This window comes from Rana temporaria, chromosome 3, assembly GCF_905171775.1.
Source record: "Rana temporaria chromosome 3, aRanTem1.1, whole genome shotgun sequence".
Classification (NCBI taxonomy): domain Eukaryota; kingdom Metazoa; phylum Chordata; class Amphibia; order Anura; family Ranidae; genus Rana; species Rana temporaria.
Genome location: NC_053491.1, coordinates 157,225,601 through 157,252,404, shown reverse-complemented (window position 1 = coordinate 157,252,404; position 26,804 = coordinate 157,225,601). Strand labels below are relative to the sequence as shown.

Sequence of the window (26,804 nt, the reverse complement as noted above, 5' to 3'; positions counted from 1 at the left end):
TGTTAAATTTTTGTTTTTGGGGTGAACCTCCGCTTTAAGGTGGTCGTCCCTAGGTGAGTGTTGGGCTTACCGCGACTTATGCGTTGACTGCAAAGGCTGCAGATGGCAACACTATTGTCTGCAGCAGACACGTTAAAAAAAGCCCACACTGCGGAGCCATGGGCCGGCATCCTGGGAGCGCCAGATGTGTCCGTACATGGTTGATGGCTCGCTCCTGATACATTAGGAATCTGCTTTGTCCCTCCTGTGCAATGTAAGTTCGGCCTGCTTCTCCTCCCTATCTGCTGGTCCATCTCTCCCTCTGAACACCCCTCCTCCTCCTCTCTTGTGGGCACCCACGTGATGTCTGTAGACATGTCATCATCAACGTCACCTTCCCCATCACTAACAGTAGAGATCTCGGAGTAGGCAGCAACAGTGGGCACCAACCTCCTTGGGCTGATCTGAGTAATCTGCTGAGTTCCGGCTGTTTCTACCTCCTCTTCCTGATCCAATGTCAAGAATGGCTGTGCATTTCTAAATGTCTTCTGATGGATCGGAAAATAATTCTTGTGACTCAAGCGGTGGGTATATGGTGGTGGTGGTGGTGTTGGTGGCGAGTCACTCAGCCAAGTCTGGTGCGTCCTTTGATGTAATAGAATGAACATTGTGCCACTTCCCACTTTGGCTCCGGCCTGGTGCTCCTGCCCTACCCCTGACACCCCTGCAAAAGGGCCTGCCTCTTCCTCTGCCTGTCATTTTTTAAATGACCCTGTGACAAAAGTCTCTAGAGAAGCGCAGTATATGTGGAAGAAGGTATATAACAAAATCTGTCATTTTGGGGGGCCACTGGTTTATTTCTCCAGTTATGAAACTTTTTTTCAGGATTTTTTTTTAGTGTGTGTAGCAGAGGAAACGCAGCGAAAGAGGCAAAAATCCAGCAGTAACCAAATACACCGCCAGTCACAATGCTGCACAATACAAATCCACTATAATATGCTTTCTATATTCGAAAGTATATTATAAGTGTATATTACACCTATATACTGCAGTGCACAGCAAGTAGCACACCTATACCAGTGCTTGAAAGGACTTTTGTGGACCTGTAAGGTAGCGATTTGTGTCGCTAAACTCTGTCCCTGCTCCAAACAGCACCCTCTCCCTAAACTGACAAAAAGTATATGAATGTATTAGACACCTATATACTAGAGCATGTAGCACACCTATACCAGTGCTTGAAAGGACTTTTCTGGACCTGTTAGGTAGCGATTTGTGTTGCTAAACTCTGTCCCTGCCCCAAACAGCACCCTCTCCCTAAACTGACAAAAAGTATATGAATGTATTAGACACCTATATACTAGAGCAAGTAGCACACCTATACCAGTCCTTTAAAATACTTTTGTGGAACTTTTAGATAGCTATTTGAATGAATACAGCCTGTCCCTGCTCCAAACAGCACCCTCTCCCTAGTACACTGACAAAAAGTATATGAATGTATTAGACACCTATATACTAAAGCAAGTAGCACACCTATACCAGTCCTTAAAAGGACTTTTGTGGAACTTTTAGATAGCTATTTGAATGAATACAGCCTGACTGTCCCTGCTCCAAACAGCACCCTTTCCCTACACTGACAAAAAGCAAAATGTAAGATGGCCGCCAGATCAGGTCTATTTATAGTTAAATTGGTCATTACCCTATTTGGTCAATTACATCACCTGCGATACCTGCCCCTGTGTTTATATTCAGTGGCCAACTGGCAAGTTGACATTTACTGCTGGTGTACAGGCCAGTAAGTCATACATTACTGGTGGTACTATTGCCGCCTCTAAATGAATCACTTCTGGCTACAGCAACAGCCAGGGGTTCAAGTGAACAAACAGGCCAAATATTGCCATTTAGCTCATTCAGTAAATCTAGAACAGCTAGTGTTCGGTTTGAACTAAGTGTCAATCCAGACCCAAAGCTCATCCTTATTGGAAAGCAAGGATACCAACAACTACTTAGTTGTTGCTGAATAAACAGAACAATGATATATTCTTCAGCAAGAATACTGTGCTACCTCATTCTTTTTTTAATCAGATTTTCTCTTTATTCATTTTGTATATCACAACAACATATACACAAACATAACATAGAAAACAAAACACAAAAAAAAACCATGCAAAATAAATACATAAATAAATAAATAAATAAAGGGGAGGACAATTTTAACCTACACCTTTTCCCACTCCTTCCACTGTCAAGTCAATACACTGTCCTTTTAGCCTATGAATAAAAACAGTTTTTTTTCCCCACACAGCTATATTCTGGCAAAGGTAACTCCTAACTCAGTCCCGTATCCACATGATCAAGCCACAGCTTCCAAATAGTGTCAAACCTTTTTAGATAAATTCCTCATAAAGAAAGCATGCCTCTCATAGGAGATGGATCTATTCAGATCAAATATCCCATCTGATATAGTCGGAGGGTGAGGAGAGGTCCACCTAATGGCAATTTGTCTCCAAGCCACAAAGAGTGCTTGTGCAACAGTAAACCACCTTGGTGGTTTAAGCACTGAGCTATCAAGATAGCCCAGTAGACATATTAAAGGATCCACTGAAAGATTCAAATCTAGGAGCCCAATAAGTGAACCCACAACCTCTGCCCAATAACTCTGAAGTTTCGGGCATCGCCATAGTAAATGTATCAATGACCCCGCCTTGCCACATCTGGGGCAAACAGAGTCGGTTTTTAAGCCAATATTAAACTAAAATTGTGGGGTCCTATACGCCCTATGCAATATATAAAATACCTAATTCAGTTTAAATCTAAACTTTGACATTTGACTACTGAATACTTTCAACATTATTTTATTTATACATTAGATACTGATGATAATAACTGCTTTAAACATTTATAACTGTTAAGGATAAATCTTTCAAAAAACTAACAGTTACACATTTTTGAAGTACCTAACATTTAGATTTTTGACCCAGAGTTAGGCAAACATTTTCATGTCTAGACCAGAAACCATGCAAGATACAGAAAGTAAACATTATATCCAAGTGACTTTGAAATTATGAGTTCCTTTTTTATTTTCATATACTTTCAAAATGAATGAGGGGTCATAAGTGATATCACTGTACTCCAAACACAAGTTAATTTATTCATTTTTGCTTTCTGGACAGCAATCAACAGAGTTAGCTGAGTGAGAATTAAACAGGAGGATGGCTTGTTTTCCACCTTCTTTTGCTGTAAACAATGCAAATGAGCATATAAAACCTTTAAGCACTAGCAGTCATTTACTTTTGCCAAATGTTGTATTTGCATACAACCTTGGTAAACAAAGTCTAAAATCTCATGTAAGCATTGACCTTTACCTTGCAGTCAATACCACGCATCCTTTCCCAGCACAGCCATGTTAAGATTCTAAAATAGTCCTGATAAACAAGTTGCATATTATATTGGATAACACAGTGGATGTGAAATTAGTTGGTGAAAGAAAGGTTCTCACATCACTGAATTTCTTTCAGGCAAGTCAGAATAGACCGTACAAACAAGACAGTGTGCAGGGAATGCATTGCCTTCCTAGATCTCAGCATAGCATAAATCTGGACCTGTATAAGGGACTGCTATAGTTGATATCTTGCTATAAAATAGCATTCAATAGTTAATATTTTCTACATAGATGTCTTTCTATTTGGAATGAGGCTATTTATGAAGATTGTATGCATCATGACAGTAATACAATTCGAAATTAAGTATACTAAGAAAAATGGAACAACTTTATTCAGGGAGAGTACACAATTTTAAAATTACTATTACTCTATTCTATAGTAAAAAAAATAATATACAAAAGGAACATAATGTTACAGAGAGTTACAAAGCTCCGAAATCTCTTCACCATGCTCCTCATTTGAAGTAGGCAATCTAAGTACTCAGTTGAACTGAATAAAACAATCTTATCTTCCATCTGAAAACCATTAACCCCCCTCCCCCTCTGTGTAATAGAAATGAACAGCCATATTTGAAGTAAAACTTGGTTGACAATTATGGCTCCCTGCATAAATACAATGCAGGAGAAAGCATAACTACTGAACAACAGGATTAGCAATTTTTTTATAATACATTTTTTATTTTATCAAGACATATTTCATCATACAAATTCACAATAGTACATTGCATTATATACTTATAACCCGTATCCATGTACACCCATTATTTAAGCAACATTAAATACATCTTGTTTGTTCTTCTAAAAAATATGATTATTTCCAAGACGAACCAACAACAACTACAACAATGACAACAAACAAACAAAAAAAGAATACAAAGAAAGGAAAACAGAAAAGAAGAAAATCATTAATTAATTCCTCCTTTTATAAAGAGGTGAAAAGTATAGGTGGTACTGCGTACCCTTTCCAAATCTATTTTCTTATTGTTTATGAGCTACATACATAGATCTCAATATTCCTACAGGGACCCAACAATTCTAACAAAAAAAAAATTGACAATTCCTTATAGCTCCAAACAACTTCATTATAGACCAAAATTATGGAATCCAGTATAAAATCTAAGATCCCCTTTCTCTTTCCCCTTTATACACCCCACCCCCTTAATCAGTCCTTATAAATGTCAAGTGCCTTAATTAAACCAATGTACAGTATGGGGAGAGGAAACATTTTCACTTCATCCCTTTCTTGTTCTGTCATTTCTTCATCTACAGTATATCCCAAGTGACTTTAAACTCGTTATACTAAATTCCCAGGCAGGCATATTCCTGTTTCATTAATTGTATGGGACCCCCCCGTAGTTAATAATTTCTTCAGTCTAAGGGTCATCCTCTTTAATGTATGCTTTGTCCATCCTTTATACATAGAGGGAAAAAATCACAACATATGTCCCTTCTTATTCCTACCAGATACACCCAAACAGGAGACCCACCACCCATCTCTCGGGATCCATTATTTTATCTACTTCTTTTTTCCATTCAGTCAATGTGGGACACCCAGACTGTCTCCAACACCTTGGTTTCAACACCTTTGCTGCGTTCAGTAGATGTGGGGTAATACTCCTTTTATAGGACTTGATTGAGAATGGCATCGCATGGAACAAAAAAAAAAAAAAAAGAGAATTCTATAGGTCTACAAGTCTATCTCTTGATCCATGGGGCGACCATCTCCCAAAATGTTTTGATCTTAGGGCACGCTTCCACCATAAATGAAGAAAGGTGCCCCTTTGAGCACATCCCCTTCAACAATGTGCATCTGCTGTTGGAAACATCTGTGCTAGATGCGCTGGGGTACGATACCACCTAGTCAATAATTTGTATGACATCTCTTGAATGTGAGAGCTTATGGAGGTAAAATTAGTTGTTTTAGTCATCTTTTGTATTTGTGTGGTTGTGAAATTATGGCCTATTTCTCTTTCCCTTATATAATAAGGGATTGAGGTATATTGAACCTTAAGTACCAATTTGTACATTCTAGATAACAAATGTCTGGCCTCTCGGTTATTAATGCACCATGATTCAAAAATCGTAAGATAATTCAAGGGCCTCACCTTGGACTTCCATTTATTAAAAAAATCTGCTATTTGATGGTATCTCCAAGTGGCCATTTGTATATCTCCCCAGGTCAATATAAGATCCGATAGGGGTAACAAACTGCCCATTGGCGCAACCCTAGCACATGTTGCCCCACAATCTGCTCCCCATAAATCTACATTTCTTAAGTCTTCCCCTGGGGGAACCATGGATATCCCCAATGAGGTTAGTGGGGATATTAAAGGGGCATACTTTCCCAAATTATTTAACTTGTCCCATACCAATAAAGTTGTCCTAGTTATTGGTGATGTCCACCCTGACCCTGAACTTGGCTGGGATCCATGGAGCTCCTGCCAGGTTCCTGCTTGCCATTGTCTTCTCTAAGGTCACCCAAAGCTTATTAGAAGAGTTATTATACGTACCATGGACATATAATACAGATATACACCCGGAAATGTCCCACTCCCACTCCAGTGGTAAATCTTCTTCCTTCTTTTTTTCATCCCTTTCTTTCATATGACTTCTTCTATGAGTTACAATTTTGACCTGATCTTTTTCTTTTTCTATACGTCTCAAAGGGCTTTAAGGTTGCTTTTAACTTGGTCCGTGTTTGGAAATGTGGTGTGCTTTGGATTGACATAGGCACATTTTGTCCATCTATGCAGAATTTACTTTGCAGGACTTCCCTCTTCTCTTCTGCTTAGGGACCAGATATGAATATTGTTTCTAAATTGCCATATATGTTGATGCTTAACATATTTTGCCTATAGTGTACAGATTATCTTGGCCGTTGCAAATATGTTTTTTTAACATCTGTTTGGTAACACATAGTTCAGTTTAATTGGATGTAGGTCAACCTTTGGATCATTGGCTGTTTTTTACAATTTACACTTTCATTGATGTCAAGAAGTATAGCTTTAACTATACTTCCAGCGTTCCAACAGGAGATTTGTGGCTTTACTACAAACAAGCCATACTTATGTTTGTCCAATAGCAATGGACAGCACAAGCGTAAATAGGGGAACAAAAATGGTTAAATAGATCTGCAGCGCAGATAATCCTCTAAAGGCAGCACAATAGAATGCTTTAAATACATTATGCAGTGCTCACACAGATGCTCGGGGCAGAGGTTAGTTTAGAATATACATATTATTTCTAACAGTGTAGAAAAAAAATGAGACACTCACTCTACATTGCTGATTGCATAGTTCTTCTGAAGTGAGGTAGCTGTATTGTTACAATGTTTCCAATACAATACAGTTTAGGCACATTTGTATGAAGTGTGAAGAGAACACAGTAGGGAAAGAGCAAAACAAGCCTATCTTTCTCAAGGATAAATGTTATCTGACATTTTCTAACCACTTGCGTCAGAATGGCATTCCTGTGTGAATCGCCCTAGCTGTATGACGGGCAATTTAAGGAGTGTATGCTACTTCCCTAAGAAGCCGATACACATACCTGGCGGCCGCGATGTCCACGGGCACCCGCGATCACACCTGACAGAGTGAGAACAGGGATTTGTGTGTGTAAACACACACATTTCCATTCTGTCAAGGGTGAGGAGACTGATCTGTTGTTCCTAGTATATAGGAGAAACGTTCGGTCTTCTCCCCAAGTCAGTCCTACCCCCCACAGTTAGAACACACACTAAAGGAACACATTTAACCCTTAGATCCCCTCCTAGTGTTAACCCCTTCCCTGCCAATGACATTTATACAATAATCAGTGCATTTTTATAGCACGGATGCTATATAAATGTCAATGGTCCCAAAAATATGTCAAAAGTGTCCAATATCTTTGCCGCAGTCCCGTTAAAAATATATATTTTTTTACCAAAAATATGTATAAGAATATATATCAGCCTAAACTGATGATTTTTTTTTTTTTGGGATATTATAGCAAAAAGTTAAAAATAGTGTTTTTTTCAAAATTGTCGCTCTTTTTTTGTTTATAGCGCAAAAAGTAAAAACCACAGAGGTGATCAAATACCACTAATAGAAAGCTCTATTTGTGGGAAAGAAATTACATTCATTTTGTTTGGGTACAACATCACATGTGCAATTGTTAGTTAAGGCAACGCAGTGCCATATCACAAAAAATGGCTTGATCAGGAAGGGGGTAAATCCTTCTGGGGCTGAAGTGGCTAAACTAACCATTGTAGAGAACATCTGTATGTATATGAGCACTGCAGGATTTATTTAAGGTGATGCTTGTCCATCCCTCTTTTCCTCTTCTCCAATCACAGAACTCTGGGCATCTTACTTTTATTATATTTTTGGAATTTGCTGACAGCTTCCTCAAGCAGACAAGCGGAAGAATTCCCAGCGAGAAAGGGGGACGTATTACCTGGAGTTGGGATTTAAGTAAATTAATTGCCCAGGACATTTTTTCTTTAGAAAGTTCTCTTTGTGTAACATGAAAATCAGAGAATATGGTCCCCCCCGCTTTTGCATGTAATACAAGTAATATAAAAATGTAACATTAACAAATATATATATATATATATATATATATATATATAGATATATACTGAACACATTTGTTTTAGGTAACTCTGTCTTCAAACTGTTTTAATAAGTGTGTGTGATGAATTTCTAAACCAAGTACCAAATAGCATATACAAAAAAGCATGCAGAACTTAAAGAGTAAATAAGGAACATAATATGTTGCTTCAAGACTATATAATTAAAGCAGGGTTGTTGTAGCATTTATAATGTAACATTTAGGCCAAAAACAGGTTTTGCTAATTGGATATATTTGAGAGCTATATTTTGTGGCCAGAATCCCTGTTAGAAAAATACTTTTGTAAAACATAGAAATACACAGTAATAGAACACAACCTTAAATAACCCCATGCTTAAAGCTGGGTTGTGGAATTATTTTTGTTTGTATTGAGAATAGATTTTCGAGTTTTAACAAAAAATGTGTATGGTATAACAAAAAAGCTTATACCTCTAAATGCCTTACAAAACAATGGATGACAGTATCTGATCCAATCAAGTGCAGTCTCTAGGCATAATTTCAGTATTTTTTCTTTTAATTAGAAACCAGCACGTTTTAAACGCTGTTACACTTTTCAGTTAGAGAACTAAACTAAATGGGGTGCAGCAGATTCTCATGCTTTATCCACTGAACAATTCAGCCTCATTAAAGAAAAAAATCATTACTGCAGTCAACATATATTCTACACTTAGTCCTCAGTATTGTTCCAGGTCGAAAATTATCCCATTAGCATTGTCAATTACCAATACCTATGCCAACGTAAATCAGTGTGCTTTATATCACAAGCCTGTTTTTTTTACTAATTTCTGGCAATGGTTAAAATATTTTTTCTTAAAACATAAATTTTGGTGCCTAATCCAGTAGGTAACCAGGCTGTATTAAGAATGTAATAAAGCAGCATGTTTATCAGAAAATATAACTATTTTTTATTTATGAAGATATAGTGAACTACAAGTACAATTTATTGGCAGTTCTTGGTACTAGATACTATAAGATGCTACACAATTGCACAAAGGAGGAAGCAAGTACTGTACACATATTACAATGAACAGATCCTCTTAGCAGGGTCTCAACTAGTTACAGTATTGAAATAATATAGGTTCTTCATCACTGTAAGGCACAGGCACAGTGTCACTGGCACATGCTACCCATTTGACAGAATGGCCTTAGTCCTGCTGTTGGACTAGCTCTAATACGGAAAACCTCAGATGTCATTCACCTCTGCAACAACTAAAGGAATGTTTGCATGTCACAAACAGATTGGACATTGCTATGGCACTAAAAACAGCAAATTCAGGAAATGTTATAGAAAGTATACATATGTATGTTCGGGCTTATGTCTAGATTATCTACAATTTTGTTCTACCACCTATTATATATTCTTGACATATAGCACCCATAAACATCCATATGTGCACTTATTTTAACTGTCAATGGGGTTGATTTACTAAAACTGAAGATTGCAAAATCTAGTGTAGCTCTGCATAGAAACCAATCAAAATAGAAGTGTAAAGAATGGGGAAAGTGGTGCTATCTTATGAATTAAAACGTGACCTAACAGATCACTATCTCGAGGTAGAGGGACAATAATTCACCGGTACACTCACTGGATCAGGGGCTGGATTAGCGGCAATCAGTATTCCCTACTGTTCAATCACAGCAAAGGATCCTCATATAAAAAAGAGATGGGCTCCCATAGCATTGTTCCGATTGATAGATTTATTTAAAAAGCTAAAAAAACATACATACAAAACCGGGAAGTGAACTCAAACCCATAAGAGCTTTATAATTGGTAAACAAGTATTAACTAGGCCGAGCTGGGCAGCGTGCGCTCCAGCTGTGTTCCAGTGGACTGAACCTCGTAAACCGGAAGTGACGTAGGCGCGTAGCTCCGACTTACGTGTTTCGTCATCGGTGACGTCTGAGGTGGTCAATGAGAATCTATTGCTGTGATTGCACAGTAGAGAATACTGATTGCCTCTGATCCAACCCCTGATCCAGTGAGTGTACCTGTTAGCAACTTGGAAATCCTGTGGTCTGGAGGATGTGCTATAAGACGTTCCTAGCTGGAAGCTAGCTGCATAACCGTTTCAAATGATCTACCCCTGCAGGGATGATATGAGCTGGTGAGTGGGGAGCCAAAAGGGGGAGCGCAAGAGTCACTTGATGTCCTTCATTATAGCAAGCACAAAGTCACTTTGGAATTTCTGCACTGGTCACATGAATATAGTGCGATACTACCTTGTTTTGGACAGTATCGCTTCTATTACAGAAAATTACTTTTTTTACTATCAATATTTGGTTCTTAGGTTTTACATGAACTTTTTCTTATACACAGATACAGACACTATTATCATTACTAATTCTGTTTTTTTTTTATTTGATGTTTTTTCTTGTTTCTATTTTATGCACAGTTGTTTTTATTCACTTGCTCAGTTGTTGGAGAAGCTGGGATACTGTATATGGTATTTATTATAGCTAGGATTTTTCAGCCACTGAAGTGGTTAGGTATACTGGGTTAGCTTAACACTGAGTGTCCACTGGTGAATCATTGTCCCTCTACCTCGAGATAGTGATCTGTTAGATCCTGTTTTAGTTCATAAGGTAGCATCACTTACCCCATTCTTTACACTTCTATTTTTATTAGGAGCTCCCTACTGTGGAGCCTCTTAGGGGAGGCTGCAATCAAGCCCACATCTAATCGCGGAATTTCTAACATTTCTATAGAAACCAATCAGCTTTCAAGTTTTATTGTCAAAGCATAATTGAACAAGCTATAGTTAGAAGCTGATTTGCTACCATGTACAGCTGCCCTAGATTTAGCATTTTCCAGTTTTAGTAAATCAACCCTTATGTGTTCCAGTACCCCAAGGTCCACCAGGACTTCCAGAATTCCTACTTTCAGAATCCTTTACAACATTTTCTAGAATCCCTGTCATACAGAACTTATACTCAGAATTCCTGGCAGTGCTTCCAATGCTGCTCACTATATCATTGTCAATACTATTAATACTACACACAGAATCTCTGCCAGCATCTCAGTATGCTGCTCACAGAATGGTGGCCTGAACTCCTTGTATAATTTACAGTTTTCCCTTCAAGACCCGACAATTCATTACAGCCACCATCAGTTTTAAATGACTTTTGTTTCCTTTAGAAATTTCATTTTGCTGTGGTAATGTTCTAAACACAGGAAAAATGTGCCACTTCACAGGCATACTATAGACACCCCCCAGGCATGACATTTAAAGGAATATTTCATTTTTATTGTTTCACTTTAGGTATTATTAAAATCACTGCTCCCGAAAAAAATTCAATTTTTTAAACTTTATTTTGCATTAATGCATGTCCCCGGATCCCCAAACACTTTTTATGGCAATACCTTGCATATAAGCCTTTTCATGTTCGTGTCCCATAGACTTTATTGGTGTTCCCGAGTTCAAACACATTTTTTGCCTGTTTGCAAGTTCTGGTGCGTTCGGCCCATCCTTAGTAAATATATGTTAAACCGTGTAGCTTTAGGAATTTGAGTAAGTAAACAATCAATCTGGGGGTTTATGGTGAGGTTAAAGTTTATACAAAAACTCCCATATAAATAAATTTATACCTATTCATGCACTCTTGATCTTAACCACTTAAGCCCCAGACCATTTGACTGGCCAAAGACCAGAGCACTTTTTGCGATTCGGCACTGTGTCGCTTTAACTGACAATTGCACGGTCGTGCGACATGGCTCCCAAACAAAATTGACATCCTTTTTCCCCCCACAAATAGAGCTTTCTTTTGGTGGTATTTGATCACCTCTGCAGTTTTTATTTTTTGTGCTATAAACAAAAATAGAGCGACAATTTTGAAAAAAAATATATTTTTACTTTTTGCTATAATAAATACACCCAAAAAATATATATATATTTTTTTCCTCAGTTTAGGCAGATACGTATTCTTCTACATATTTTTGGTAAAAGAAAATCACAATAAGCGTTTATTAATTGGTTTGCGCAAAAGTTATAGCATCTACAAAATAGGTGATAGTTTTATGGCATTTGTATTAATAAAACATTTTTTATTAGTATTGGCAGCGATCAGTGATTTTTATCGTGACTCTGACATTATGGCAGACACATCAGACAATGTTGATGCCATTTTGGGACCATTGTCATTGATACAGCGATCAGTGCTATAAAAATGCACTGTTACTGTAAAAATTACACTGGCAGCGAAGGGGTTAACCAGTAGGGGGCGCTGAAGGGGTTGAGTGCGTCCTAGGGAGTTCTAACTGTAAGGGGAGTGGGCTATGTGTGACATGACACCGACCATCTGCCCAGTCGTGCCATTGTGATGACATAAATTGCTGTGCAATGGTCCTTAAGCGGTTAATGAGCCCCATGCTTTGTTATCTTTCCTGTATGAATATATTTATTTTTATCTTTTGATTCTTCCAGTCACTGTGCTGTCTAGTAGACAACCCATAGTAGTGGGAAACGATTACATTTCTATTAACCCTTTCGCAGCCTTGGCCTTGCATCGGAAGGGAGATTCAGAAGGTGATCATGTAGCTTCTGAAAAAAAAAAGCGTTAGAAAGGTACTTTGGGGCTGTGTTTTTACCTAAGTTAGGTTTGTGTATGCCTGTTGTGTACCCTCCTTGTTAATTATTGTCTTCACATTAACTTTAATGGTTACCTTTGAAAGGAAACTGGTTGACGATAAAATAAATTTGTGATTTAAAAAAACAACAAAAAAACACTTTATGTTATAACCTAATTTTCTCAGGTCTTTTTATGTTACAAAACCTATTGGTGTTCATAGTATCGGCACACAGAAATGCTGAATCAAATTTTATTTACCCACTGACGCACTGGGCACTTAAACCCCCTTCCTAATTAGACCAATTTTCAGTTTTCGGTGCTCTCACATTTTGATTGACATTTACTCAGTCATGCAACACTGTACCCATGTGAAATTTTTGTCCTTTTTTTTTACACAAATAGAGCTATCTTTTGGTGGTATTTAATCACTGCTATTTTTTTTTATTTTTTGCACTATGAATGAAAAAAAGATCGAAATTTTTCATAAATGTTGGCTAAAATGTACACATACATATACATATCTCATTTCTTGAGACCATAACAAGCCAGGGAAGTACAAATACCCCCCAAATTACCAATTTTTGGAAAGTAGACATTTAAGTTGAAGTTGTAATTTTTTCTACAATTTTTTCTTTTTGTTTTACACTAAATTTTCATATTAACAGGTTATTTCTCACACACAGCATATGTATACCACAAATTATACCCCAAAACACATTCTACTCCTCCTCTTGAGTATGGTGAAACCAGACGTGTGAGGCCCCGGACACACGACCGAGCTTCTCGGCAGAATTCAGCCAGAAACTCGGTCAGTGCTGAATTCTGCCGAGAAACTCGGCCGTGTGTACACTTTCGGCCGAGGAAGCCGACGAGTTCCTCGTCGAGCCAAATAGAGAACATGTTCTCTATTTCCTCATTGTTCAATGAGGAAAGTTGGCTCGCCGTGTGTACGGGGCCTGAGACTTTTATACAGCCTGGCCATATACAGACCCACCATGCAAAGGCATCCTAGGGACATAAAATACACATTTCATTTCTTTACTACCTCTTGCACTTTTGAAGGCATTGGAGCACCAGGACAATGGAACCACCCAACAAAAGACCCAATTTTGGAAGCAAACACCTCAACGTATAGTTTATAAGGCATAATGAGTCTTTTGAACATGTCATTTTTTCCCACACATTTTCTAAAAATGTGGAAAGAAAATGAAACCATGCAACAAAATAGATTTTCCTACTCCTCCTATAACGATATCACACGTGTGGGACTTTTCCACAGCCTGGCCACATACAGAATCCCAACATGCAGGGAGCACCATTAGGTGTTCTAGGGGCATAGATTTCAAATCTAATTTCACAATCTATTACACTTTTGTGAGGCACTGTAGTAGCATGGATGTGGCATAGATGAGAACTGATGTGGCATGGATGAGCATATATGAGGCATAAATGAGCCATGAATGGGGGTGGATGAGCATGGATGGGGATGGCTGAGCTATGAATGTGGATGGATGAGCCGTGGATGGGGATGGATGAGCATGAATGAGCCATGGATGGGGATGATGAGCCATGGATGGGGATGATGAGCCATGGATGGGGATGGATAAGCCATGGATGGAGGTGGATGAGCCATGGATGGGGATGGATGTGGATGGCTGAGTATGGATGGGGATGACTGAGCATGAATGAGTATGGCTGAACATGAATTAGTATGGCTGAGTATGGCTGAGTATAGATGGAGTATAGATGGAGATGACTGAGTATGGATGGGGGTGGCTGAGCATGAATGAGTAAGGCTGAGTATGGCTGAGCATGATTAAAAATGGCTTAGTATGGATGGGATGGCTGAGCATGGATGGATGAGTGCAGGAATGGTCACTGAACAGCACTGTGGGCACTACAGATCCAGCCCACAGCGCTGCTGCAAGCAATCTCTCCCACTCTCCTCTCACACTGTACCGATCGGTATGGAGAGGGAAAGAGCTAAGCTGGGCTTGTTTATGGCTTGTTTACACGGATTGATTTAATTTGTTTAATGACTTTTTTCATGTATAGTACAAAAAAATCAAAAACCTGGTGGTGATTAAATACCACAAAAAACGCTCTATTTATGTGGAAAAAATTACAAAAATTTCACATGGGTACAGTGTTGTATGAGTAATTGTCAATCAAAATGTGAGAGCACCGAAAGCTGAAAATTGGCCTGGTTAGGAAGGGGGTAGAAGTGCCCAGTGGTTAATGAAAATTTGCTACTGTATTACTATCAGTTGCTTTTGATAAAAGTACATCTGGTTATTGTTGAATTGTTAACCTCTTATTGTTATGTCCACTCTGTGGAATTTTTGTAATCGGAAGTATTTTTTTCTCTTTTTACAACTTCTGTATTGCTCCTTTAAATTTCAATATTCCTAACAATTATGGAACTGTGACAAATCCATTTTCAAATGCTTTTCTTGCTTAATACCTTAACCACAAATAAAACATTAAGGTACTATTCCTTGCTGAGCGGCACTGCATATGTTTTAAATTATTTATCTAATTTGCTGGAAGAAAGAAACAAATAAATCACTGTTCAGCTTATGCTTACTAAAGACATTGTATACTGAAAAGTTTTAGCAAACTGCTAAGATGAACACAGAATAAAAATGACTGCTAAACCTATTATAGAGCAATAATTATATTAAATACATAATAAGAAATATGATTGTTATATTTAAGGCAAAAAACAATAAATCATCACTTTTTTTTATAGGTATAATAATTTAAAATGTTCATGTTGAATTCCAGTGTACTTTAGTTTTATATTTGAGAAGGATGCTTATATAATGCAATTTGAAGACATAATAGAATAAAAGCTTTATTTTTTTTAAAGTTGGTTGGAGTTTTTAAAGCATATGTTTATTTTTTATAACAAGCATCACAGTGCTGCATTCGGATAGAGTATCACACATATTTTGATAGACTGTAAGGTCAGTACCCTACTGCCAATAGGTACAATGTAAATTGGTCATAGTCAAAAATAAGTAATTACTGATACAAATTACTTGCATTACAATGAATGTATAGTGTTTTTTTTACATATTTTTATTAGTTAATTTATTATGTACTGGGCTAAAAAATACAATTGTAGCACCTTGCTCCCATTGAGTTGGTGCTATGTTTTAAATTATAGTTGTCTGAGCAGTAGTTTGGCTCAGAAGGATTATGTTAAATTGATAGTTCTGTTTCAGTTCAGCTGGGTTGCATGATTTTCCCCTTGACTGGGGGTGTCGCTGCCACCACAGGGCAAGGTTGTAAAGGCAACAGGCTGGATGCATTGGGTATCTCTTTCCCAGAAGCAGCTCAGGGGACGTGGTGAACCTGCTGTGCATTCTGGGAGAGGGTACTTAAGGAACGGATGCTGTTTTGGCTGGGTCTTCTGATCCTGACCTGATGGCCCTCCTGGCTCCAGGTGATGCGTGAGCTGTCTTATGGTCTCAGGCCGGCTGGCCCAAGGCTTTGTAACTGAGAGTAGGCCTGGAGGTTGCTGGGGCCTACTAGTCCAGGGATGTCCTTCACTGCCTCCTACGTCAGGGGAGCCGATACATTGGAATACAATTGAAGGACTTATCCTTTCAGTTTTACCTCACCGTGCTGCCGGGTTGGCTGAAACATTCTTAGCACCGTGACTCGTTTACTCTATTGAAATTTCTACCAAGTGCGTGAGTAGTCACATGATCTTGTGGCAGAAGATCATGGGACGGCCCGACAAACTTGTCAAGTTTGTGGCAGAGACTTTAGTGAGCATCGCACCAGCTGTTAATCCGTTGAGAGTAGGCCTATCTGGTGGTTGCTGGAATCCAGCGTGGAACCAAATTAATCCTCTGGATCTATGTTTGTACCCGTGATCCGCAAAGCAAAGGTACCTGAGTCACCTCATCCCTCTATCCCTCTGTTGGAGAATTTTGTTAAATAAAAACCTTGAAAGAGACTTTGTGTTGGTGCAGACATTTCTTATGGACAACTCTTCAAGGAGAACCCCTGAGATGAGTGTATGGAACAGTAAGGTAACAGCAGGCCCAAAACTAAACCAGCAGCTCATTCGGGGGGTAGTGCTACACAATATTACAAACATGTTTGATGTATATCTTTTCTGGCAAATATGATATATAGGATCTAAAACTTATATTTACTACCTAACACTATCAGATTGTGGGCTACAGACTGTATCTTTATTTCTAATCTATACCTTGGCTCTGTAATAATATCTCCTGCAATTAAGGTCTATTGATGACAAGTATATGTCAGAGTCAGATTAGGAACACCCTCCTCTTGTTTGCTAGCTTATTTGGACCTGTAGGAATTTTCAACTACAAAAAAATCAGTCTGTAAGTAAGTAGATAACTCTTTACTTTAAAAAAACAGCATGTCAATTCTGCCGACAAGTGACCCCATGGACCTATTATCTTCCCTACAACAAAGCTACCAATCAATTTGGGTAATGGACCCCCTTCCACAATTAAGGACCCATATCACCCAGACTCTCAGCCACTGTATGACCTTAACTATAGTAAACTCTTGGACAGAATGATTGCATATCCCAAAACACTGCAAGGTCTTTCAATTATGTGCTTTGGTAGATTAAATGTTATTAAAAATAGTATTTTCTCATGTCTCATTTATCTACTATATGCAATCCCCATTACTACCCCACAGACTTTCTTTGGACATTCGAATAAGGCCTTCCTGACTTTTGTATGGAATAGGAAAAAAACAGAGATTAGTCTATAATATTCTAAGTAAAGATGGACTGTGACCTAGGACTAGGACTACCTTATGTGTCCTATTACTATAAAGCCATTGCCCTGTTGAGGATATTAAACTGGCACCATAACTATATTAAAAAATTATGGGTTCCACTTGAAAAAAACATGGCAGGCTGAAACTTAGCTGATGCCCCTCAGATATCTACTATCAAAAGGAGACTTTCGGATTGGACATCTCCTTTGACATTAACAACCTGGGACAGACTGAACATAGGTGGAGATCTAGCCCCCAAGACATCCCCCCTGACACCATTAGAAGTCTTTCCTGTTTTGCTATTCTCAAGCCTATTCTCGAGCCTGGGGTGTGGATGGGGACACCTTCTGTTTGGCACAAATGTTCCCTGGGTCAGATTCTAAGTGTTGGAGGGGCTGTAGTCAGAAGGGCATATTTCTTCACATATGATGTTCATGCCCCACGATCCAGGGCTATCACACCCTGGATACAGAGGACCACTCTTAAACCCATCTAATGTACACCATTACAGTTCCTTTTCCATGACATACCCTTTAAATCATATATAAATAGTGTTACACCCCCTCACACACTTACTAAACACGGCAAAAAGCTCAATTCCTAGGTAGTGGAAGAAAGCTGTTTGCCCCATGGTCTCTGAGTGGAAGAGAGAGGTGAGAAACACCATGAAGGCTGAGCACTGGATTTATGATGTTAAAATAAACACAATAAATGTATAGACATTTGGGCTGGCTGGATATACTATTCACATGAGACAGCAGATGCATAGTGGTCCCCTCTGTACTCATGTACCCCTGACCGCATTCACTCTACAGTGATGTTGCTTGATATACTTGACTTCTAGAAACAAATTTTCACTTTTATTAAGCGCCAGCTTAACATTCAATATTGTTCCACACACCAGATTTTTTTTCTTGGTTTGGCTGTGGTCATTTATATTACAAACAGTATAAAAGCTCATTTCAAAATGGAACATTTTAGCTCAGTCTGAACACAGTTACACTGCTCCGCTCCTCGCATCCCATAATTTTACTGCCCAGGTCCAGACAGGGATTTGTTCATGAACTGTCTCTTCACAAAGCACATCCACCACTTGCTGGGCTTGTCTGTCTGAGGGTCAAACACTTTTTCACACAGCCTCAGGCCTGTCTCCTGCCTCAGCTGCTGCAAATAGGCCCGCATCATCTCATCCTCCTGCTTGTTGGAAGGCTTTATGCAGGGCCGGTACAAGGCAGGGGCGGGCGGGGTGAGTGCCCTGGGCGCCACCATTCCGTGTAGGAGGGGGGCGCAATTCTGACAAACAGGCAGCCGCGGCCGCCGCCCGCCAGACCAGTGCACTTGTGTGTCATATAGACTAGTAGTAAGCGCGGGCAGCGGCAGTGGCTGCCAAGTGCGCTCCTTACCTCCTGGCTCCCTTTCCTCTTTCTTTACTTACTCTCCCTATGGAGTCAGTTGGTACATTCCAGCGGCGTGAGAGCCGCGGTCAGCACAGCACATCGCAAATCAACACAGTGTTAGGGATTGCTGCCCACTCTCTGCACGGACTGCTATCTCCACCCCCTGTACCTCCCCCTACCTCGCTTCCCCGGCTATTTTGCAGGCACTCTGAAACATCAGTGAGGCGGAGCCTTCTGGCTATAGATGTTTAAGTGGGCGGGAATCGGGATAGATGTCCTATGAGATTGCACCTGCCGGGATGTGGGTGGTGTCATAGCGAAGTTACTGAGCAGTGGGGGAGCCGAGTCTCGAGCTAGTGTGTCTGGACGGAGGTAAACTCATCTAGCAGCACATCTTGGATTCACTTGCAGCACCTCTATGCTAAGTCTGCTGATCTACTGCAGCTTAGCATAGAAGTGCTGCCTGTTAGCTGAGAAATGGGGAGATGTTTTTTTTTTTCATGTAGCAATGGGAGAAATTGGGCTCATTAATGATTGCCACTGCCCCTGGTGTATGCCCTCCTGATCCCCCTAATGTGTGCCCTCCCAAATGTACTGTACCCTCCTGATCCCTGCACTGTGCCATCCAACCCCCCCCCCCTGCACTGTGCCCTCCCACTCTTCCCTCCTGACCCTCCCCCTGGTGTGTGCTCTACCAGCCCCTGCACTGTGTCCTCCTGATACCTCTGGTGTGTGCCCCCAGCCCCTGTACTGTACCCACCTGACCCCTATATTGTGTCCCCAACCCTTGTACTGTGCCCTCCCACCCCCCCCATACTCTGGTGTGGGCCCTCCTGTCCCCCATATTGTGCCCTCCTATCCACGTGTTGTGCTCTCCTGACCTTGTACTGTGCCCCCACCCTCTGTACTCTTTTCTCCTGACCCCCCTGATGTGTGCCCTCCCAGCCCTGTATTGTGCCTTATTAACCCCTGCACTGTGCCCTGCTACCCCCATACTCTTTCCTCCTGACCCCCCTGGTCTTTGCCCTCCCACGCCCCACCTGTACTCTTTCCTCCTGAATCCCTGGTATGAGGTCTCCCAGCCCCAGTATTGTGCCCCCCTCAGTGGAATTCTGTGGACATGTTTCTGGTGTGTAAGTTTGGTACCTCTTTTGTGTCTGCTTACAGGTTTTTGGTGCATAAGTATGCTACTTATTGTTTCTCTGCAGGGATATGTTGTAAATACAGTAAATGGATGATAAAAAGATAAAAATTAATTCAAAACTGTAACTTTCAGCCACCAATCAGTGAGCAGTAATAATGTTCAGTAACCTCTAGCAACCAATCAGTGAGCCTGGACCAGTTTTTGGGGTGTAAGGGTGGAGAGTGAAATTGCATGACGGGGGGCCCCAAGAAAATATTTGCCCAGGGCCCAATCAATAATAAAGACGGCCCTGACAAGAGCCCGAGTGTGCTACGCTATACTACTGCAAAGAAGACTACTGACTACTAAAAAGTAAGCAGAACAGAACCTGTTGAAGCAAGTAATTAAATGGCTGTATTGGGGGGCTAAGCTGACTGAGGTGATCAGCACTTTGTGTTTTTGTGTTATTTTGAGCCATGCCTTCTCTGACTAGCAAAAAAAACCCATCAATTGCAGCCTCACTATGCCACCAAACGCAGCCACTGTGCCATCAATTGTCGCCACTGTGCCCATCACACGCAGCCACTGTGCCATCAAACACAGCCACTCAGCTGTGCCATCAAACACAGCCACTCAGCTGTGCCATCAAACACAGCCACTGAGTGGCTGTGTTTGATGGCACAGTGGCGGCAATTGATGGGGCAAACTGGCAACAATTGATGGTTACAGACTGTAACCATCAATTGTTGCCAGTTTTCCCCATCAATTGCCGCCAGTGTGCTGCCAGTGTGAACCATCAATTGCCGCCAGTGTGCTGCCAGTGTACCCATCAATTGCCGCCAGTGTGCTGCCAGTTTGCTCCATCAATTGCCACCAGTGTGCTGGTGGAGGAGGCTGACTGAGGTGACCAGCACTTTGTTAATAAAAAATGGCAGATAAAAAAAAAAAAATGTTTGTGTTATTTTGAGCCATGTTTTGAAACATGAATTCTTATTAAAAACGGGGGGGGGGCGCAGTTTGCCATCTTCGCCCTGGGCACCAAATGGCCTTGTCCCAGCACTGGCTTTATGTACATGGCATTAAGAGGGAACCCTGGTTCTCCTGGGATAGGGAAATTTGTAATTCCCAGGGTGTACATTTCCTTTTCTCCTTGGCCTTTAGAAGTGCACTTTTGTAACTTTTTTAAGCATTCAGAAATGTACAGAGTGATGTATATTAATGTTCGGTCAGCTTCATTCTTAATTTCATAATTTTTGAAGAAAACATTTGCCTTGAAATAATAAATAGCTTCATCAATTATATCATTGTCCTTGGTTTCCCTAGGGGCGGGTCCTTTAAACTGGCTCCTAATTGGCAGTAATGCCATGTTTCCTGTTAGCTTGATGTCAGAATCCATTAATGTGGAATGATAAGCCGGCATGATGACGGTATGTAGGTGAGGTGAGGAGAAGCTCCCAGGTAGACGATGCTCTTCAGACACTTCCGCTGTCCCACCCTGAGCCTCGATATACTTGACTAACGCCTGACATCCAGCCGTTATTGTATTACTCTTTTTTTGTAAAACCCTTTTTGTTTTTTTTTCTTTCCTTTTCAGTTTTTTCCTTTATATATGTTTTTTTTTTTTTAATCTGCATTGTTCTGCTTTTGCACTGCCTACATAGATACATAGTTGCATATATATAGTAGGTAAGGCTGAAAAAAAGACAATAGTCCATCCAGTTCAACCTGTGTAGGTGTATGTGTGTCAGTATCTATAGTAATTTCCCATATCCCTGTGTTTTTTAAGATGTACTTCCAAGAGTCTTTTAAAAAAAATCCATACTCCCTGCAGTCACCACCAATTGTGGGAGAGTGTTCCACATCCTTATTGCCCTGACAGTGAATAACCCCTCCACAGTCTAAGATTAAACCACTTCTCCAGTCTCAACGTGTGGCCCCATGTCCTCATACACTCCCTGGGACTGAATCATTTTTCCTATTCTGGGATCCCCATCAAGGTATTTGTAGATCACTATCATGTCCCCCTTTAAGCGTCGCTTCTCCAGCGAGAATACATTTTGTGTTTGCAGTGGGTTATCCTAATCGAGGTCCTCTTAATTTATTTGCCATTCTTTGGACTCTCTCCAGCTCATTCCTTCTGAGGACTGTTGACCAGAACTGGATAGAATACTCCAGATGTGGCCTAACCAGGGTTTTATAAAGTGGCATATATAGTTGGAGTATATCCCTTTTTTTATGCATGCCAATATTTTTCCTGCTTGGTAGCTTAAGCTTGACATTGCATGCTATTACTCAATCTGTCATCTATTAGGACTCCTAGATCATTCTCCATCCTTGATTCCCCCAGAGGTTATCCACCTAGTGAATAATTTGCATTTCTGTTTCTTGCCCCAAGTGCATTATTTTTCATTTCTCCACATTAAACCTCATTTGCCATTTGTCTGCCCACTCCATAATTTTATTCAGGTCATTCTGCAAAATGTATATGACCTGATGTGAATTCATTGCTCTACTTAATTTTGTGTGATCTGCAAAAACTGAGACTGAGCTATTTATCCCATTCTCTATATCATTTATAAAAAAATTGAAAATAATTGCTCCCAACACAGAACCTTGAGGTACTTCACTCACCCCTCCAGACCAGTCTGAGTACATGTTATTTATCACCCCCTTTACACGTCCCTGTAACCAGTTTTTTAACTAAACACAAACCTAATGGTCCATGCCTGCATCTGTAAACATCCTCCCATCCTCATCTCATCATGACTTAATATGTTATTTGAAGCATCAGAAGACTGCTCTTAATGACTCATAGTGCATTGCTTGTTTGTATTACTTGTGTCTTTTTTAAAACCCAACAAATATTGATTACAAAAAAAAGAAAACCCAAGATGTTAAAAACTGTTATTAAAGTTAATATTTTTGAAAATAATAAACATATGTCTGCACATCTTACTGACTATATTCTTGCAAGACACAGGTCCCTAGCCATCCCCTGTGGACAACTGCACTGCTTGAACAATAAAAAAAAGTTTTGTTCTTCCTTTCTTCAGCCTCTTGCACTTTCTGGCCAGTGAACACGGCATTCCTGGGGCAGTCACATACCAGTAGGCTAGTCTCACTTGGCTTATAGAAACTGTGACTGCTACAGGTGATTCTACATTAAGCTGTATTCCCTGTCCACTCTTACAGAGGTGACCATTATGATACATTGGTTTAAACAATTACAAGAACTACTATAAAAAAACTAAAGCCTAAAGCCTAAAGTGGAACTCTAAAGTGGAACTCCCGCTGATCGGAACCCTCCTCCCTCCGGTGTCACATTTGACACCTTTCAGGGGGAGGGGGTGCAGATACCTGTCTAAAGACAGGTATTTGCACCCACTTCCGGCCACACAGTCTCGGGCAGACTGCGGGCATGACGTCACCTCCACCCCCCGTTGTGTTCTGGGAACACTTGGCTCCCAGTACACAGCGGGAGCAAATCGGCAGGCATAGCGCGACTCGCGCATGCGCTGTAGGGAACTGGGCAGTGAAGCCGGAGCGCTTCACTTCCTGGTTCCCTCACCGAGGATGGCGGGGGGGGGCAGCAGGGTGACGAGCGATCGCTCGTCCTCTGCTGCGGACGGCGCTGGACTCCAGGACAGGTAAGTGTCCTAATATTAAAAGTCAGCAGCTGCAGTATTTGTAGCTGCTGGCTTTTAATATTTTTTTTTCAGCGGAGCTCCGCTTTAAATGTATGTGGCGGGTATTATTACTGATATCTCCAAATGAGCATATAGCAGTTAATATTATACAATGGTCAAATGATATATATACTGTATATACCCAAATGCTCATTACATACAAGAGACCCGACATACCATGCTAGCCTATTGAACTGTTGTCTCCTAATGCAGCTCCAGAAAATAACAGTTGGGTCCAGCTTGCCTGCTTGTGTATATGAAGCACTAAGCAGCTGATAGACCTCAACACAGTATTGGAGTCCGACAGAGATCTGCAGTTGGCTGTCTGTCTGTATGTCCTCCTAGGGGATATCTGTGACTGTGTAGCACTGCTAAAATAGCTCCTATAAAATACCCTTAAAATGTATGTAGTGAGTATTATAACTGGTATCTCCAAATGAGCATGTAGTGGTTAATATGGTACAATGATCAAATTATGCATATCCCCAAAGGCTCCTTATATTCAAAAGACCCAAAATACCATACTAGCCTATTGGACTGTTGTCTCCAAATGCAACTCCAGGAAAAACCTGTTGAGTCCAGCCTGCTATGCAAGTGTAGCTTGTGTTGATGAAGCACTTAGCTCATTGACCTCAACACAGTATTGGAGCTCGACAGAGATCAGCAGTCGGCTGGTTCTCTGTATGTGTATGTCCACTTAGGGGATATATGTCCCTGTATAGTACTGCTGAAATAGCCAAGCTGAACAAATCCCATGATATAATCATGCAGCATAGTATAATCCAATAGTATGCAAAATGATCTCCACTTCGTATTCAGCAAATATAGTTCTCCACACACACATTGTACTGGTCACCAAGTAATGGTCACTCACTTAAAGGAATGGTAATAATATGCATGAAAACAATTGGCTCACCACTCCCATCAATCTAGATGGCTTCAGGTAAATGGTCCAGTATAGTTGCGACTTCCATTCCTTGATCCTTCAAGGCTTCCAATTAGCTGTGCTGTAGGTTGCATGTTGGAAGGCTTGAAGCCCTCTGTTTCCTGGACATTTCTAGACACCCTCATAGAGTTCCTTTAACCGCCATGCACCAGTATCACAAGTGTACAACAGACTGCAGACCACAAGGGGGGGCGTGTACCCCTCCGCCTATGTGTTTTGCCCTTTCCACTGACCGGGGCTTCCTCTGGGCATAATTGAAAGTATACCTATGCCGTGTGTGGGTAATAACTTTGTGAAAAAAAGATATTTAAAAACAAATCCATAATACGGATTTGTTTATACAATCCTTTATAAACTACAGACAGTTGACAAACTTTGAACTTTGAACGCAAACATTATCACTCTTGTATGCCTTTAACAGCTTCAGCCCCAGACCATTTTGGTGGTTAAAGACAAGGCCACTTTTTGCGATTCAGCACTGCGTCTCTTTAACTGACAATTGCGTGGTCATGCGACGTGGCTGCCAAACAAAATTGACGTCCTTTTTTTACCACAAATAGAGCTTTCTATTGATGGTATTTGATCACCTCTGCAGTTTTTATTTTTTGTGCTATAAACAAAAAAAGAGCGACAACTTTTAAAAAAATTCAATATTTTTTACTTTTTGCTATAATAAATATTCCCCCAAAATATATAAAAAAAAACGTTTATTTCCACAGTTTAAGCTGATACGTATTCTATTATACGTAAAATAAAAAAATCACAATAAGCGTTTATTGATTGGTTTGCGCAAAAGGTATAGCGTCTAAAAAATAGGGGACTGTTTTATGACATTTTTATTAATATTTTTTTTTACTAGTTATGGCAGCAATCAGCAATTCTTATTGTGACTGCGACATTATGGTGGACACATCAGACACTTTTGACACCATTTTGGGACCATTGTCATTTTTACAGCCTCAGCGCTATAAAAATGCACTGATTACTGTAACAATTACACTGGCAGTAAAGGTGTTAACCACTAGGTGGCACTTCAGGGGTTAAGTGTTTCCTAGGAAGTGATTCTTACTGTTAGGGGGCGTGACTACACGTGACACATCACTGATGATCTTTCCGATCATGGGGACAGTGTCACTAGGCAGAATAGGGGAATGCCTTGTTTACAAAAACATTCCCCTGTTCTGCCCTTGCCGACCGCAATCGCGGGACTCTCGGGAACATCAAGTTCCCAGGACTTGTGGCCGAACTCGCGAGGCACGCGTCGGGCGCCCGCGGGCCCCCTGCGGTGTGCACACTCCCGCTGGGCGGCAGATTTAAAGGGACGTACCTGTACACCAATCTGCCTGTCCATGCCATTCTGTCGATGTAAATAGTCGTGCGGTGGTCGGCAGGTGGTTAAAGTCCTATTATAGAGGGGAAAACCTTGTCTTTCCATTTACACTGACTTGTCATTTACACTGACTTGTGTTAATGTGTTGGCATACATAAATGGGGCGCTTTACTGCATACTACTGCATATGAAGTATCGAGAAGACAAAATGGTTTAATTGATGTCAATTTAAAGTGTTCTCACATATTGATGGTTCTACTCTATTTGTACTGAGGGTAAAACAATTATTTGGCTGGTTTTTATTAACCTATTTTAATAAATTTATGATTTTAGCAGTAAAGAATTTTGACTAACATTCTTATTGTGTACCTGTAAAGTACATAATGGCTTGCTGATTTGTTTTGCAACCATGTGTGTTTTTATTATAAGTGTTAAGGGATATTATATTTTTTTGCTGCTGTGTAGATTTGCGAACTTGCCTTGTGACATGTTTTAATGTCTTGGGAAATCTGACATTTTATTCAGTTCACTTAGCAGCCATTGATTCTCCTTTGTCATACCAATTAATTGTAATGATCAGACTTGATGGTTGAATAGTTCACACAGTATAATGAGAGTGGTCATGTTTTCCCATACTTTTACTAAATGATGAACTATACCACTTCACCTTGTCACTTTCTCAAATATGTACAATATTAAATGGCTATTTAATACAAATTCACAGATTTCCTCACCCTTTGTCATCTTTTGACTCGCACTCTTGAAAGCTCTATTGTCTTCTAGTTAATAGGACAATGAGAGCTGTTTCCTACAAAACTAAACTGCACTTAATTAGGATGGAAAGCAATTCTGACCTCAAAAGAGCTGCCTGAATCTTTATGGCTCTTCCAGGAATCAATTTAGTAGCTACATTTTTACAAGTTTGCCTTATTAGAAGGCAACTGTTCT

At 40.2% G+C, this 26,804-nt stretch overlaps 2 protein-coding genes across 3 annotated transcripts in view; both read right to left on the bottom strand.

Moving 5' to 3' along the window:
- The window catches only part of GRM8 (glutamate metabotropic receptor 8), a 1,246,805-nt gene that overhangs the window by 483,288 nt on the left and 736,713 nt on the right, over positions 1-26,804 (bottom strand). The gene's annotated exons all lie outside the window — the stretch shown is intronic.
- On the bottom strand, positions 18,217-21,393 carry LOC120931832 (actin-related protein 2/3 complex subunit 3-B). Its single transcript, XM_040343694.1, has 2 exons — positions 20,965-21,393; positions 18,217-18,590 (listed from the first exon to the last, which is right to left on the bottom strand). The coding sequence occupies exons 1-2, from the start codon at positions 21,312-21,314 to the stop codon at positions 18,404-18,406; spliced, it is 537 nt and encodes a 178-aa protein (XP_040199628.1). The 5' UTR covers positions 21,315-21,393; the 3' UTR covers positions 18,217-18,403.

What these genes read in the sequence shown, in the direction of transcription:
- LOC120931832 (XM_040343694.1), bottom strand. Translation starts at nt 21,314, where the DNA reads ATGCCGGCTTATCATTCCACATTAATGGATTCTGACATCAAGCTAACA. An exon ending in TTCCCTCTTAATGCCATGTA is followed by an intron (nt 18,591 to 20,964) that starts CATAAAGCCAGT and finishes GTACCGGCCCTG; the next exon opens with CATAAAGCCTTCCAACAAGC.